This window comes from Brachyistius frenatus, unplaced genomic scaffold, assembly GCF_029030835.1.
Source record: "Brachyistius frenatus isolate BFR_SWC_R1_liver_20210118 unplaced genomic scaffold, ASM2903083v1 Contig_124, whole genome shotgun sequence".
Lineage (NCBI taxonomy): Eukaryota > Metazoa > Chordata > Actinopteri > Embiotocidae > Brachyistius > Brachyistius frenatus.
In genome coordinates, this window is record NW_027210723.1 from 1132003 (window position 1) to 1145302 (window position 13300).

The 13300-nt window shown below is 45.9% G+C and overlaps 1 protein-coding gene across 2 annotated transcripts; it reads left to right on the forward strand.

The window, feature by feature from the left end:
* Window positions 1–145: 145 nt before the first annotated feature.
* tarbp1 (TAR (HIV-1) RNA binding protein 1) lies at window positions 146–12775 on the forward strand. Of its 2 annotated transcripts, XM_069713997.1 has the most exons (29): window positions 146–1100; window positions 1182–1279; window positions 1380–1449; window positions 1907–2061; window positions 2179–2231; window positions 2336–2433; window positions 2519–2654; window positions 2729–2825; window positions 3262–3351; window positions 3472–3613; window positions 3709–3975; window positions 5090–5187; window positions 5290–5448; window positions 5528–5754; window positions 5854–6097; window positions 6220–6408; window positions 6498–6697; window positions 6779–6850; window positions 6959–7079; window positions 7556–7666; window positions 7740–7889; window positions 7977–8063; window positions 8182–8387; window positions 8463–8544; window positions 8644–8815; window positions 8910–9095; window positions 9741–9865; window positions 10482–10618; window positions 12507–12775. In XM_069713997.1, exons 1-29 carry the CDS (start codon window positions 206–208, stop codon window positions 12658–12660), a joined length of 4821 nt encoding a protein of 1606 aa, XP_069570098.1. In that variant the 5' UTR covers window positions 146–205; the 3' UTR covers window positions 12661–12775. The 2 variants fall into 2 exon arrangements, with proteins under 2 accessions (XP_069570098.1, XP_069570097.1); XM_069713996.1 differs by having other exon boundaries at window positions 146–1279.
* The last annotated feature ends 525 nt before the right edge of the window (window positions 12776–13300 follow it).

Genomic DNA, 13300 nt, shown 5'->3' on the forward strand with positions numbered 1-13300 from the left:
TTTCATTTTTGCTGCACCTGTTTACTGCGAATTTCATATTTTTTCAACTTGCCGCTCTAACTTCTCGCGAGAGTTTGAGATGACGTTTACGGAAGTTTACATTCCGTTTAAGAAAAACGTGCAGCTCATAGCAGCGGCGAGCAGAGAAGCCGGTCGCGGGATGTTTTAAGCTCGTTTAGTCCCGACGGTGTAAAAGATACGTACAATGTATTCCGTTTTAATTAACGCCGTCTTGTCCAGCTCCCCCAACTACGACGTTTTGTTCGAGTCTCTGTCCTGGCAGAGCGAGTCGTGGCCGGAGACGGAGCGGGTGGAGGCGCTGGCAGCCTTCATCGAGGGACTCGGACCGCATTTGGCCGACTCGGCAAAAAGACGCGGTATTCAGGATAAAATTGAGTCGGTAATTTGGACGAAATGTCTGCCTCTCCTCTCCAGAATATCAGCAGAGGCTGGTGGAGGAGTGCACTGCAGGGAGAGCACAGCCGCTGCCTGCAGACTCGTGAGTGTCTGCGTCCCCGCGTGTGACGAGGCGGTGTGGAGGCGAGCGGCTCTGTCCGTCCTGCCCTCACTCCGGCCGCCCGAGGAGGAGCCGCCCGGCTCGGGACGGCTCAGTGTGGACGTTGCGACTGAAGTCATGGCTGCTCTCGTCCCTTTTCTTTCAGAGGACGAGCAGCTCTCTCTCGCCACCCTGTCTTCCGCCCTGTCCTCCATCAAAACTCTCCCTGATGAACTGGTCTCCAAAATCATAGTCCGCATCCTCTTGACTCTGCTGAGCTGCTGCAGCGCTGCGAGGTTGGAGAGTTTCCTCAGGTTGATTCTGGATGATCTGTGCAGCTGGCACTCCACCCACCGCACACCTGTGGTCACCGAGCGGGCGCTGCTGTGTCTGACCGCCCTGTCAGACCACCTCCTGAACCCTCACAGCCCTCCCTCCTCTTCCCCCGACCCTCGTGTGTCCCTCCAGTTCTGGAGGATGGTCCAGGACGGACTGATTCACCGGGACAGCGTGTCCCGTAAGAGGGCACTGTACCTGCTGAAGAGGTGTGCAGCCCTTTCAGAGGAGGAGGGGTTGGACTGTCCCTCCTCTCCATCAGGGGAAGGTAAAAAGCTCTTAATTTGCCAGCCGCAGTGTCACAGCTGTTGTACTGCTTGTTTTCTGACTTATGTTGAAACTCTTTTAGACGAGACTTTGTTCAAATGGAGCCGCAGCAGGACCAAAGTGCTGAGAGAGTTCTGGGAGGATTACGCACTGGTGATGGAGACCTTGGAGGAAAACCAGGTAGGAAGGAACCTCCACATGACTGTTGTTTCACTGGCAGCTCTGAGGTGGGCGTCATGACACATCTTTGTAATGATCCTGCTCTCCTCGTCCTCTGCAGGTTCACGTTGTTCGGCCAGTTCTGAACAGAATAGACACGTTGATCCAAACAACAGTAAATGACAGTCAAGGTAAGACCAGAACTGGGAAATCTTTTTGTGATGAAAGTTTGGAAATTAGTTTTGAATCCTTCTCGGCAAGTTTTCAACTTGTCATGTTAGAAAACCAAAGTGCCATTGCACCACAATTCAGGTTGTGTGAACTGATTGTTTTCCCTCAGACACCTCAGAACATAACATGAACTCTGTTCCCGTGCGTCAGGAAAAGTCTCTGACCTGTTTGAATGTCCCTCATATTGCAACCTCTTGTAGAAAGAGTTTTCAATCAAACGAAAAACGGATTGAGTTCATTCAAATAGACGAATGTCAGACGTACGCAAGTTAAATCTAATAATCCCAAACAGGTTCAAGGATCAATTGCAAAATTTTAATTCACTTGGAAACCAGTAAAAGTAGCTCAAAGTGTTTTTTTGTGTCCCAACGTGGTGGTTTGTGTTTGTCCGACATGCCAGCTCTCTTTGTGTTACAGCTCCAGGTCAAGGCCTCTTCCACCCGTCCTGGCTGCTGTGTGTGTACCAGCGCATGTTCCACAGTGAGAATAAATCCTTAATGAGAGAAGGAGTGTGTCATCTGCTCGAGCTGCAGGGCCTCCAGCAGTCCACCTTTGCTTTAGCATTTTCTCAGGTAACAGCTCAGAGTCGAACAGCTCACTGTGATTCGGGCTCATTAATTCAGTTTCACCACAATCTATTGAAGTTAAATGTCTGTATTAAAGTCCCCTCTTGCGTTGCATGACCGAAGTTTATCGTCGGCCCCTTCATGGATGTTCTCTCTGAATCTTCACTCTTCCACAGGTGAGGGTTTTAAAAATCGAAATAGTTGCCGTGCTGCAGGTATTATGTTATTGAGTATTGCTGCGCAGCAGCCTTAATAAACTCAAGCCTCTGTCCACGGGCAGGTCAGTTGGGCAGAGTGTCGGAGACTGTCCAGAACTGGCCGTCAAACTTCAGGCTTTTTTGGCAACCTTGTTCAGTAGCCTGTCGCCTGAGGATCAAGGTACAGGAGAGCAGAAAGTACGTGTTGACGACCTCTTACTCTCGTGGTTAAATGTCCATCTCTGACTGGTTTGTCGGTTCTGTAGGTGGCGTGCTGCTTCAGCTGATTCAGCAGCTGGGCTCAAAGCACTGGTGCGCAATACCCCTCCTCTTCCTCGCTCAGGCCCTCTCCAAACTTCCCCCATGTCCACTGCTGGGGATCAGAGGGCTCACCGCTCTCAGGTAACTCATGATGGTTACAGTCAGAGTGTGTCGAAGCTGTTACACTTGCTGATGTAGTGTGTTGTGTTTCACAGAGAAGTGCTGCGCAGCACCATGATCACTCATCAAGTCCTGCTGAGAGGAGCTGCCCAGTGCTTCCTGCTGCACAGCGCCCTCTGTCTGACAGCCGTGGTAAGACAGGAATTCTGGTCCACAGAATGCCACGGAAATATTAGTGAGATTGTAAACGGCATTTTGATCAAAGCCCATAATGATTTTAATACCCAGCATATTTCTGTTTTAAGTGGATCTGCTATTTACTATCTTTTGGTCAATTGTTCATGTTATGACCACGGAGGTGTTGATGCAGTTATACAATATTAAATAATGCTTAAGAAATTCATTATTTAGTTAATTAACAGCATTTTAAGTAATCCATGTTCTATTTGATATATGAAGAATATAGAAGAATTATCAAGAATGAAAATTATGTCTAACTGCCCTCGTGCACAGTAACTATTCCTAAAACAGTAAGATGTTTCTGTTTTGTTTGTTTTTTGTATAACCTGCTCAGCTGTTCACGTAGTTTTAAAGATGAGAAGTTTACATTTTTTGATTTCTTTTTCAGAGCGCAGTGACCCTTGATGATGTTTTTAGTTTTCTTAAGCATTTCCGTGCAGACGAGTCGCTGTGCAGAGGGACGGCCCTCTGGGATCAGGTACACTCTAACACCAGGACAGATGAAGGAACAGTCCACCAAACCTGCACTGAAGTGACACGTTGTGAAGTTGTGTGATTGACCTTTCGTTAACCTATATATTTGTGACAATCGCTGCAGTTGTGTTCTTGGCTACTGGACCATGAAGGAAGTTTCAAGCCGAGGATTACAGAGGGAGATCACACTTCCTCAAACAAGGAAACTGTGATAGCTTATGTTCAAGACGAGATACTCGCTTATCTCCGAGTCCCTGCGAGCACTGGTGCGTCTAAAGTGAGACGTAAAGTGAATCATTTTATCTGCAGACGTGATTATTCCTCTCTGGTCGTTTTCACAGCCAGTTTTTCTGCTCTTCAGGTCAGACTGAGAGGCTGCCTGACTCCAGAGAGGCTGATAAGTTGGCCAGGGCCATTCTGCTGTGTGTGGACATGGAGCAGAGTCGACCCGGAGCGGAGATCAGTAACACTCTGGAGTCACTACTGGCTCCTCTACTGGACACGCTGAGCAGACTCAGCACCAATATCTACTTGCCTCTGCGTAAGAGTGACAAGAGCCTGCAGCTGGTGCTCAGCCTGTTCCAGCTCGGAGCAACGGCAGGCTGCCAGCCAGTCGGAGTGGAGCGAGGTCTGTAATGAACACACTGATTCACTGTTGAAGCCCTCGTGAACGTGCAATAGGTTACAAGTCATTATACGTCCCGCCAAACTAACAGTGCTCTATTGGAAGATAATCACCGAAAAAGGCCACCTCATTTTATTTGATGACTCCAATTTTACAAGTGACATCGTCTTCTCTCTTTGAAAGGCGTAGATGTGGTTTTACAAAATACATCAGGAGCAATATTTCAAGGATCGAGGGATTCTTGCTCTGTGTCATGTTTTTTCATGAATATTAGGCTGAGATCTGCCGTTAATGTCTATTAAGTTCCCTCCAATCTTTCCTTTTAATCTTAATCCTTCTATCCATCGATTGTATTTCTCCTTTCTTATTCAGTCTACAACAAAACAAATGTTAGTTTGTAGAATTTAGCCAAAAGACCTTTTTAAAGTAATAATCTCGGCAGGAAATTAATTTCATGTAAGTAACTATCGGTCAGCTGTGGTCCACTGATGAAAGCACTTGCATTTGCAGTATTATGAACTGAACAATCTGTGTGTCTGTGGTGGGGATTCCTGGGAAAGAACTGTTTCATTTTTTCACTCGTGTGCAAAGTGGTCGAAAGAGGAAGAAGCCGCAGCGTACTGTTTGTCCCGGTAGCTGCTTGTATGTAAATGGTTACCATGGCTGCACATACAAAACAATGATGTATAGCTACAGATAATGAAGCCTTAAAAACTAGCACAAATCCAAAGAATAAGACACAACATGACACAGGCGACACTGTTTGGACCTCTGGGAAGTGGAAGTCTTAAAATTCCCTGCAGTTACTGCTTATCGCCACAGGTGCTGCCAAAGAGAACAAAAATGAAATTTCTCCGATTTTACCTTTAACATTTTTTGCTCCAGGTTTTGGTCAGATACTTGAGTAGCTTCCAGAACTTCAGATCATCAAATGCTTCATTATCATTTTGTTGCGAGAACAAATCCCAGCAGAGATTTGTCAGTTTTTTGCCTTTACTTCTGCTGATGTCATTATAAACTTATATTTTGTTGTACTGTCATCATAACCTTCCATGTCAGGGTTCACACAGTGAGGAGCAGGTGACATTCAACACTCGCCCCACTCTCTTTTTCACAGGGCATAGTGTGATGGTTGCCATGGAGAAGGTCATTTTTAAGCTTGTCGATCCAGTCCAGGAGTTCGTCTTGAGGCGGCTGTGTGGAGAACTGCAGGAGGTAAACAACAAGTCAGGCCAATCACCATCCGCCCAATTACATCGGTGGCCATAGAGGCCAATTCTGACACGTGCGTGTGCTGTTTTTTTTGGTTTCTTACAGCTGTTTGACGTGGAGCGGGCAGAGCTGTACCTCTGTGTCCTGAGGCAGCTGGTTGTCATGGGCAGTTCAACACCACAACATCACAACAAAGTTGAACAGAATGGTTTCCTGAAGCTCATCAAGTACAGCCTCACGGTCCTGCAAGAACCAAACCAGCCGGTACAGAAATACATATTCATGCCTCTGACACCCGAGTTATCCATCGGCTGCTCAACGCTGATTGTTTTTCCATTTCCAGATCCCCTCTGTGGCCGACCAGGTGACTCAAGCGGTTACTATGGCATCCCTCGCCATGGTATGTGGTCTCCTGGAGCAGGATGTGATTGACATGCGATCAGAAATGGTTTCTGCTCTGAAATCGCTGAATGATTACTTCTACAGTCCGGACTCTTCCTCACAAAGTCAAGCATCTCTAGGAAACTTCAATAAACGCCTGCTGAAACCACAGACAATCGAGTGTTCGAGGTTAGTTGAAGCCTTTATTACAGTAACTACAGACAGTGATACTTCTGAATAAAGGCCAGGCTCCCATAATTAGAGATGAGCTTTTTTCTTCTTTCGTAGTGATCTGGAAGCACAAGGTCTGCTGCTGCAGGACTGGGGACGCATCGCTGCCAACTTTATGCGAGACCAGTGGATTTGTCTGAACTTCCTGATTAAGGCTGTTGGGATTCCTGAGTCTGTGGAGGTTTCCAGAGCAACCGAGGCTCTCAGTGCTGCTCTGAGTTGCAGCGTTGAGGCCCTGGCTCTGCTACCCAGTGACCTGGTGCTGCCTGTGCTCACCTTTATGGAGACGGTGCTGCCACAAGTGAGTTTGGACACAATTAAGAATGAGACGTTTGTCTGCAGCAAAGAGTGAGTTGTTTTCAACTTTTGGAAATTGAACTCTGATCTAATTAAGTGTCTGTTTTGGTGATAATTTGTTTGTAGTTGGTGCACGATGAAGAGGCCCTGTGTGTGGAGGCTGTGACTCGGAGCTGGGAACTGGTTCAGGGGCTGAGCACTAACGCCCATGACTTCTGGCCGGCCCTGAAAGGCTTCATCTCCATGGCTTTCCACCATCAACTCTTCAAGCTGACACACACTCAGGCTCCGACCCTCACGGCCACCTTGAAACAGGTTAATCAGATCAGAAGACTAGTTGACTTACATGTCATGACTTACATGATACATGTATCTCGATGGTGGTGGTGTTTGTGTGTTTTTAGATTACCACTGAGCTGATGGAGGTGTCTCAGTCAAAGAGCGGAGTGTTTGGTGTGCTGCTTGAACACTGCTGTCAGACGTGGCTGCCCACAGACGGAGGCAGCGCCGACCAGGCCGACACTTTGTTTTCTAGTGTTTTCAACCACATCAGCATCGTCACTGAGGCTTGTGTCTATGGACCGGTGTTCAGAAGAGATCAGCGGTAAGGCTTCACAGCATTTCTCGCACCTGTTCCGTTGTTTTTCTGAGCCGTTTTAACTTTTGTCATCTCACCCTTTCAAAGACTCGTCCAGGACGTCCAGATGTACGTGGAGCAGCTCGGTGAAAAGTGTGCAGCGAACGTCGCAGTCACGAGGTGAACTCCAGCTCTCTGTGGTGTGGCTGTGATTTTAAATAGTGCCACCAGAGGTCTCTTTTGCTGTTTCGATGTTTTCACATCTGAACGGGTGATTTTATTTTCCAGCGATAACAGAGATGATCAGTTGCCGCGCACGTCTGTGTTGGCTTTCCTGAGCCGCCTGGACTCCTCTAACGTGCAGCATGAAAGACTGATCGAAGAACTAGTCCTGGATCTGTTGAAAAGGGTAGGTTATAGATTAGTTTGGGCTCTATGACACAGTGGAAACAAGTGTCAGAACATTAATAAGAGTATTTTTTTCCAACACTGAAATATATAATATAGTATATTTATATATTGCACATATGATAAATATATATTAAAATGTCAGATGTATGCAAATTACATAATGTTATAATAATTTAATATATGTTCAACTCTACACAAATGTCAAACAAAACAAGAACTTTTTTAGAAATAATTTTCAGTTTGTCTGAAATCATTCATTATAAACATAATTTAGTAAATTAAAATCACAATATGATCTTGATAAACTGAAACTTGGGTGTTGCCCTTCGATCAGTTTCAAGGATTTTTGTGTCTTCAATTGCACTTTGCCTACAAGGCATTTTTCACTTTAAGATAATAAGTTAGGCATCAGTTACAGTTAGTTTAACAACTCTCCTCTTTCTCCTCTTCATCCTCCCCACTCCATCGCTCCAGGATAATGACATCTCAAAGTCAAAAGTGCGTTACTATAGCAACTCCCTGCAACATCGTGTCAAAAACAGAGCGTGGCAAACGCTGCTGCTGTTGCTGCCCAAACTCAGAGAGGTGAGACAGTCACTCTCCCACTCAGTCACACAGGAAACAACCACTCAGACACTGACAGTGTTTTTCTGTGCAGGAGTTTGTCGCCACTTTGTTGCAGCGAGTGTTTGAGGCTGCATTTTGCAGTAACCAGGCCTCAGTGAAGTATCTCATCGAGTGGATGATGATTCTGATCCTTGTCCGCTACCCGGAGCACATCCACAGCTTTTGGGGCTGTTTCAGCAGGGTGAGCTCAAACTCTAGACATCGATCTACCAGAACGTTCAGAGTGAAACAGTGAAATCATGAACTACTTTCTGTGTTTTCTGCACAGGATCACGAACAGACCAAGACAAGTGTCTGCACCTTCCTGTCAGTCCTGGTGCATTTCAACATCATCATTCCTAATCTTGAGAACCAGGTAAAGCCTTGGATGTTTTTTGTTTTTTTGTTTTTTTTGTTTTAATCCACTCAAACTTCCTTCTTCCTTTCTTCTGTCACCTTTGAGTGTTTACATCATCTCTCTCTCTGTGTTTAAGGCAGTGCAGCTGCGCAAAGCTCTAGACGTCATCCTGCAGTCGTGTTTTAACCATAATTTCAGCGTGCGCCTGTATGCCTTACTGGCCCTGAAGAGGGTGTGGAGCCTGGCAGAAAACCAGGCAGAAGAAGAGGCCGATGCTCCGCGGGATCTGTCCTCTGTGATCAAGGCCTGTCTGCACCAGGCGGAGGCCATGCAGAGCACCGGGTGAGAGCAGAACACCTGCAACAGTTGGAATACGTTTGCCACAATATGCTAATGTTGTTCCTGTCTCGCATTTAGAAATGCCAACAAGAACTGGATGAGGATTCAGGAGCACTTCTTCTTTGGTGCCTTTCATCCTCTCAGGGATTACAGTGTTGAGGTGTGGTTGTTTGTTTCTGGTAAACAGACAAAGCAGCGTGCTGAAATACAGTAACACAGTTTAACATGTTTTTTTTTTGTCTCTGTTTTTCTTTCTCAGACCATCTTCTATACTTTCCCCAGCCTGTCAGAAGTAGCAGATGACGAGTGGATTCCAACCTGGAAGTTTGAGAAACTTTTGTGTTTCTCTGGAAGTCCATCTTTCCCTTTGAGAAATCCTGCTCCCGACTTGAACCAGCTGCAGCCTGGAGACTGGATCCAGCAAGACAGAAGTAGAGTAGCACCCCTCACAAGCAGCAGGACTACAGCGTAACACGAGACCACCACAATCTCTCACCGAGTCCTCATTGTCGTCGTGTCTCGCAGGTGAGCAGGATAAGGAGGAGCGCTGGGCCGAGGTGCAGAAGAAGATCACCCCCTGGAGTTTGGGGATCCAGGAGCAGGAGCCTGAACTGCAGCTGGTTCTACCACAGAGGGCGGCTCGGCTGGGAAAACGTCACGGCGCGCTGTTGGTCGTGGCCTCCCTTATCGACAAGCCCACCAATTTGGGAGGTCAGGAGCAGCACGACTCACACTATCACATTTTATCAGGCTTCCTCGTCAAGTCTGGAAATAAAACTAAAATGTCAGTACATTTGATTTTGTGTAATTTGGTTTTACTACAATGATCTACGGGTAAAACATCGTAAAACCACCCGAGCCCTCTAATCAGACTTAAGACAGAGAATGTCCAGCTTTCATCACAGACGCATCATTTATGTGTACTGGGGATTTTGTGTCTTTGATGATAAGAGGCTGGGGGAAAAAACAAAAAAAAATCACAATTGGTTTATAAAGGAAAAAGATCCATTTTCAAAACCAATAATAATACTGGATGATGCAAGTGAGAACATTTGCTCTTCCATTATGTAAATGTTTTGAAATCATCTCCCACTCATTTGCCGATGTAGATCTAGTTTTTATATATCTGTCCGAGCCCATGATGATAAACTGCTCGCCGTGTTATGCCGAGTCGGCACTGCCAGTGCCAGTCATCATTTCATAGTCAAAAGAATTAAAGGAATAGTCCTCCTCCTCCTTTTTAGATGTGATGCAGCACTTTTTTTTTCAGCAGCGTGGTGGTGTTGCAATTCAGAGTTCATAAATTGAACAGATGTTACTTTAACTTTGTTATCATTTGTTTGTTTGTTGTCGTAGGTTTGTGCCGGACGTGCGAGATATTTGGTGCCAGTGCTCTGGTTCTGGACAGCCTCCGCCACGTCAGCGACAAACACTTCCAGTCCCTGAGCGTCTCGTCTGAGCTGTGGCTTCCTCTGTTAGAGGTGAAGTGCAGAAAATGAATTTCAACAATCACGAGAGATGTGCAGTTGCAGACCGGTTAGTTTAGAGTTAAAGCAATCTTCATCAAGATCAACACCACAGAACAGTGGGATGCTGACAGCAGTACAGCAGCTGGATGTAGCTCTCTTAATGGCTTCTTGTTCTGCTGAGAGCAGGAGAAGTGTTAAGGGACCCGTCAGCATCTTTCTTTAAATTCTATTTTCCTTCTTTTTCCCCTCAGTTTTGGAGATTTCTGGCTCTTCTACAGTAACAGCCGACATGGGAAGTGGAAGTAAACCAAAACCCATGTTGTTCTATTTAAATTCGAGGCAAACGTTTAAGGACGTTTTAAATGAGGCTCTGTGAAACCTGCTGCTACCCCGGTGTCCCTCCAAGTCTGTGGCATCTTTTTTTTTTTTTTACCATGTGAAGCACAAAAAGGCGATCATGTTAACATGAGACAGCTGGTAACACGTTTCTAGATGGGATATTTTGCGATTTACCAAAATATCATTGCGTAAAAAAATGTGTATCCTGTTTCCGTTTGATTGTTTTAATTACAGTTTTCAAATAAAACAGTTGTTCACCTCATCACTAAAATCATGCCGTGTCCTTTAGGTGAAGCCGGTGGAGCTCACTAACTTCCTGCAGGTGAAGAAGAGTGAAGGGTACTGTATAGTTGGAGTGGAGCAGACAGCCAACAGTCACAGCCTGCAGGACTACCAGTTCCCTGAGAAGACCCTGCTGCTCCTGGGGTATGAAACCACAAACAAAAGTCCTGTTTTTCCATCAGCGCAGTCACACACGCAACCATTTGTACATAAATACACGCGAGCCTCCGTCTTCCCTTCAATGCCCTTGTGGCTCTCACACAGATAAAGGTGTGAGCTGACGAAGCTATTTAATGTCATCTCCGGTTTAGCGCGGTACCCCGTGGGGCTTTTCAGCTCTCCTCTCCATTGTGTACCTGTCGGGACATGCTGGGCTGTAATTGGCTTTCCCCGTGGACAAGTCCAAAGGAAATGAAAGAACTCATGAAAGCGGTGCGATAGTGTGATGACAGCAGCGGAAAAACTTCTTCTGTTCGTAAGGCTGCCCTGTGGCCTCCTCTAGTTGCTCCCAAAATGTGTTTTTTTTTTTTTTTTTTCAACCATTTGTAGCTACTCAGAAGCTCGTGCAGCACCGTCCTCTCCGAACATGTTCTGTGATTGTGCGGCTGGCCGGGCAGAAAGTGACAAATTAATATCGGTCCCCCCTCCGTGTAGACGTCCTGTTTTGTTTCACCGTGTTGAGCGTTAGAGGTGTGAGCGTGTGCGCGAGCTCAGTCTGGAGTGCCGTCACAGCTGCGCTCTCCTCAGCACAGCATGACTCGCCTCTAATATCTCATCGGGTCCCTATTTTCTCACCCAGTTGCGCTCCAGATAAATGGAGCTCATCATCACGGTGCTGCGTGGCTCCCCCTCTCTGGAGACTGAATTCCAAACTCATTACCTCTTTACGTCTGCTTTGCATGGGCCACGTTGCCGGAGCTCAGTGTGCACTCTGTTGATTACAGTTTGAATCGCTCTTGGACTTGCACTCGGGAGTCATCTGTTTGAGCTTACAGCGTATAATTGTAAAGACTTGAGAAGATGAACTTGCCCGCTCGTAGTGAAGGGCTCTTGAATTCGATCACATGGATCGCATCATAAAGCCAAATAAAAACTGGAAAAACGTCCAGTTGCAAAAAGTGTAGTGTACGTAATACGCACTGGTGTCTGCAGCAGTCTGCACGCAGTCGGATGTTAAACGGTGTTTTAAGATATCGGGGGAGTCGGGAGTTTTTGTTGACAAAGTACAAATCCTGTAAATGACTTGTGTAAATGGGAAAACAGTAATATATCTCAAATGTCCCAGTCCGGTGTGAAGCCTTTTCTTGAGGTTAGTCTGGGTTTGAGTAAAGGTTGTTTTGTGTTCTCTTGGGGAAGCTGTTTCATCCTGATGAGAATAAAACTCTGGGGTAAACGGAGTCCTTTTCATTAAAGGCATACGGATCAAATTTCAAAGATTGATGCTTCTCTCATGTCTGTAATAGGAGGGCTGTGGCTCAGTTGGTAGCGTGGGTTGCCAACAAATTGTAAGGTTCCATCCCCGTGTCCTCCTCTCCTCATGCAAAATGACCAAGACACTAAAAACCCCAAGTTGTTCCCCGATAGCAAGCGAGCCGCCATTGGTGTGTGTTTACAATGTACACTAAAGGCTTAGCTTAACCTCGCGAAAAGACTGGGAAACAGCTGGCCTGGCACTTGTAAAGCTCAATAACTAATTAACAATTGTGCCATGGAGGTGCTGGTAGACAGATTTTGTTACTTTCCACCAGTTTCTCAAAGTCTTCGTACAACCATCTCATGACCTCGGCTTTATAGTCGTTAGACATCATACTGACATGACACGAGAAAGTAAATTAGTGTACTTACCAAAACGTGAAACTAAATTTCCCTGATACTTTGCCCCACTTTACAACACAGTGTTTTGTTTTTTTTCTCTCTCTCTCTCTCTCTCTCTCTCTCTCTCTCTCTCTCTCTCTCTCTCTCTCTCTCTCTCTCTCTCTCTCTCTCTCTCTCTCTCTCTCTCTCTCTCTCTCTCTCTCTTTCCCGTCTCTAGCAATGAACGTGAAGGTATTCCTGCCAACTTGCTCCAAATGTTGGACGTGTGTGTTGAGATCCCTCAACAAGGTGTCATTCGCTCGCTCAACGTGCACGTCAGCGCCGCGCTGTTGATTTGGGAATATACGCGGCAACATTTCACCTCCGGCTGACCTGAAGTCGACTCGAAACGCAGCTGAAGAAGAAAGCGGCAGCGTAAGCCTGACGCGGCATCGCATCGGCAGATGTTGACCTCGACTCGCTCACCTCTGGGAGAACGTCTGAAAAACGGTTGTTGTTTTTTTTTTGGGGGGGGGGGGGGGAGAGACTTTGAAAGAAAACTTCAGCTCCTGTGTTGTGAAGTTGCTCCGTAAAGTGAACGTCATGAAGGACTTGATGTTGCGACCAGACAGCGTGGTCAGCAGTCATCAGCGCTGCTCTCGGGCCTTGATCAGTCATAAATAGAGATCAGTCCTGGTTATTACATCTAAATGTTCCACTTGGCGCGCTGTTATAATAATGAAGGCACTCTCATGTTGGCAGAGCAGCATCCTATGGAAATGTTCTCCTTCTGAAGAGGAAGTGTTGTGTTCATGAGAGCATCAGGACTGGATTATAATGTCCATACCCAGCGAACTCTTACTACATTTTGAAATACAGCATTTGTTTTGGTTTTTTCTAATTTTCTGTATTTTCAAATGATTCTATGAAGTTAAAAGAAAATAAAAAATGTGAATGAATAAAAGTTGGATTTGATCTATTTTTAATATTGGCCTGTATTTGTTTCTCTTTTTAATTCGATTAAGGGGAAGC

What these genes read in the sequence shown, in the direction of transcription:
- tarbp1 (XM_069713996.1), top strand. Translation starts at nt 206, where the DNA reads ATGTATTCCGTTTTAATTAACGCCGTCTTGTCCAGCTCCCCCAACTAC. An exon ending in GAATCTTCACTCTTCCACAG is followed by an intron (nt 2,232 to 2,335) that starts GTGAGGGTTTTA and finishes GTCCACGGGCAG; the next exon opens with GTCAGTTGGGCAGAGTGTCG. An exon ending in TTTGGGGCTGTTTCAGCAGG is followed by an intron (nt 7,890 to 7,976) that starts GTGAGCTCAAAC and finishes TTTTCTGCACAG; the next exon opens with GATCACGAACAGACCAAGAC.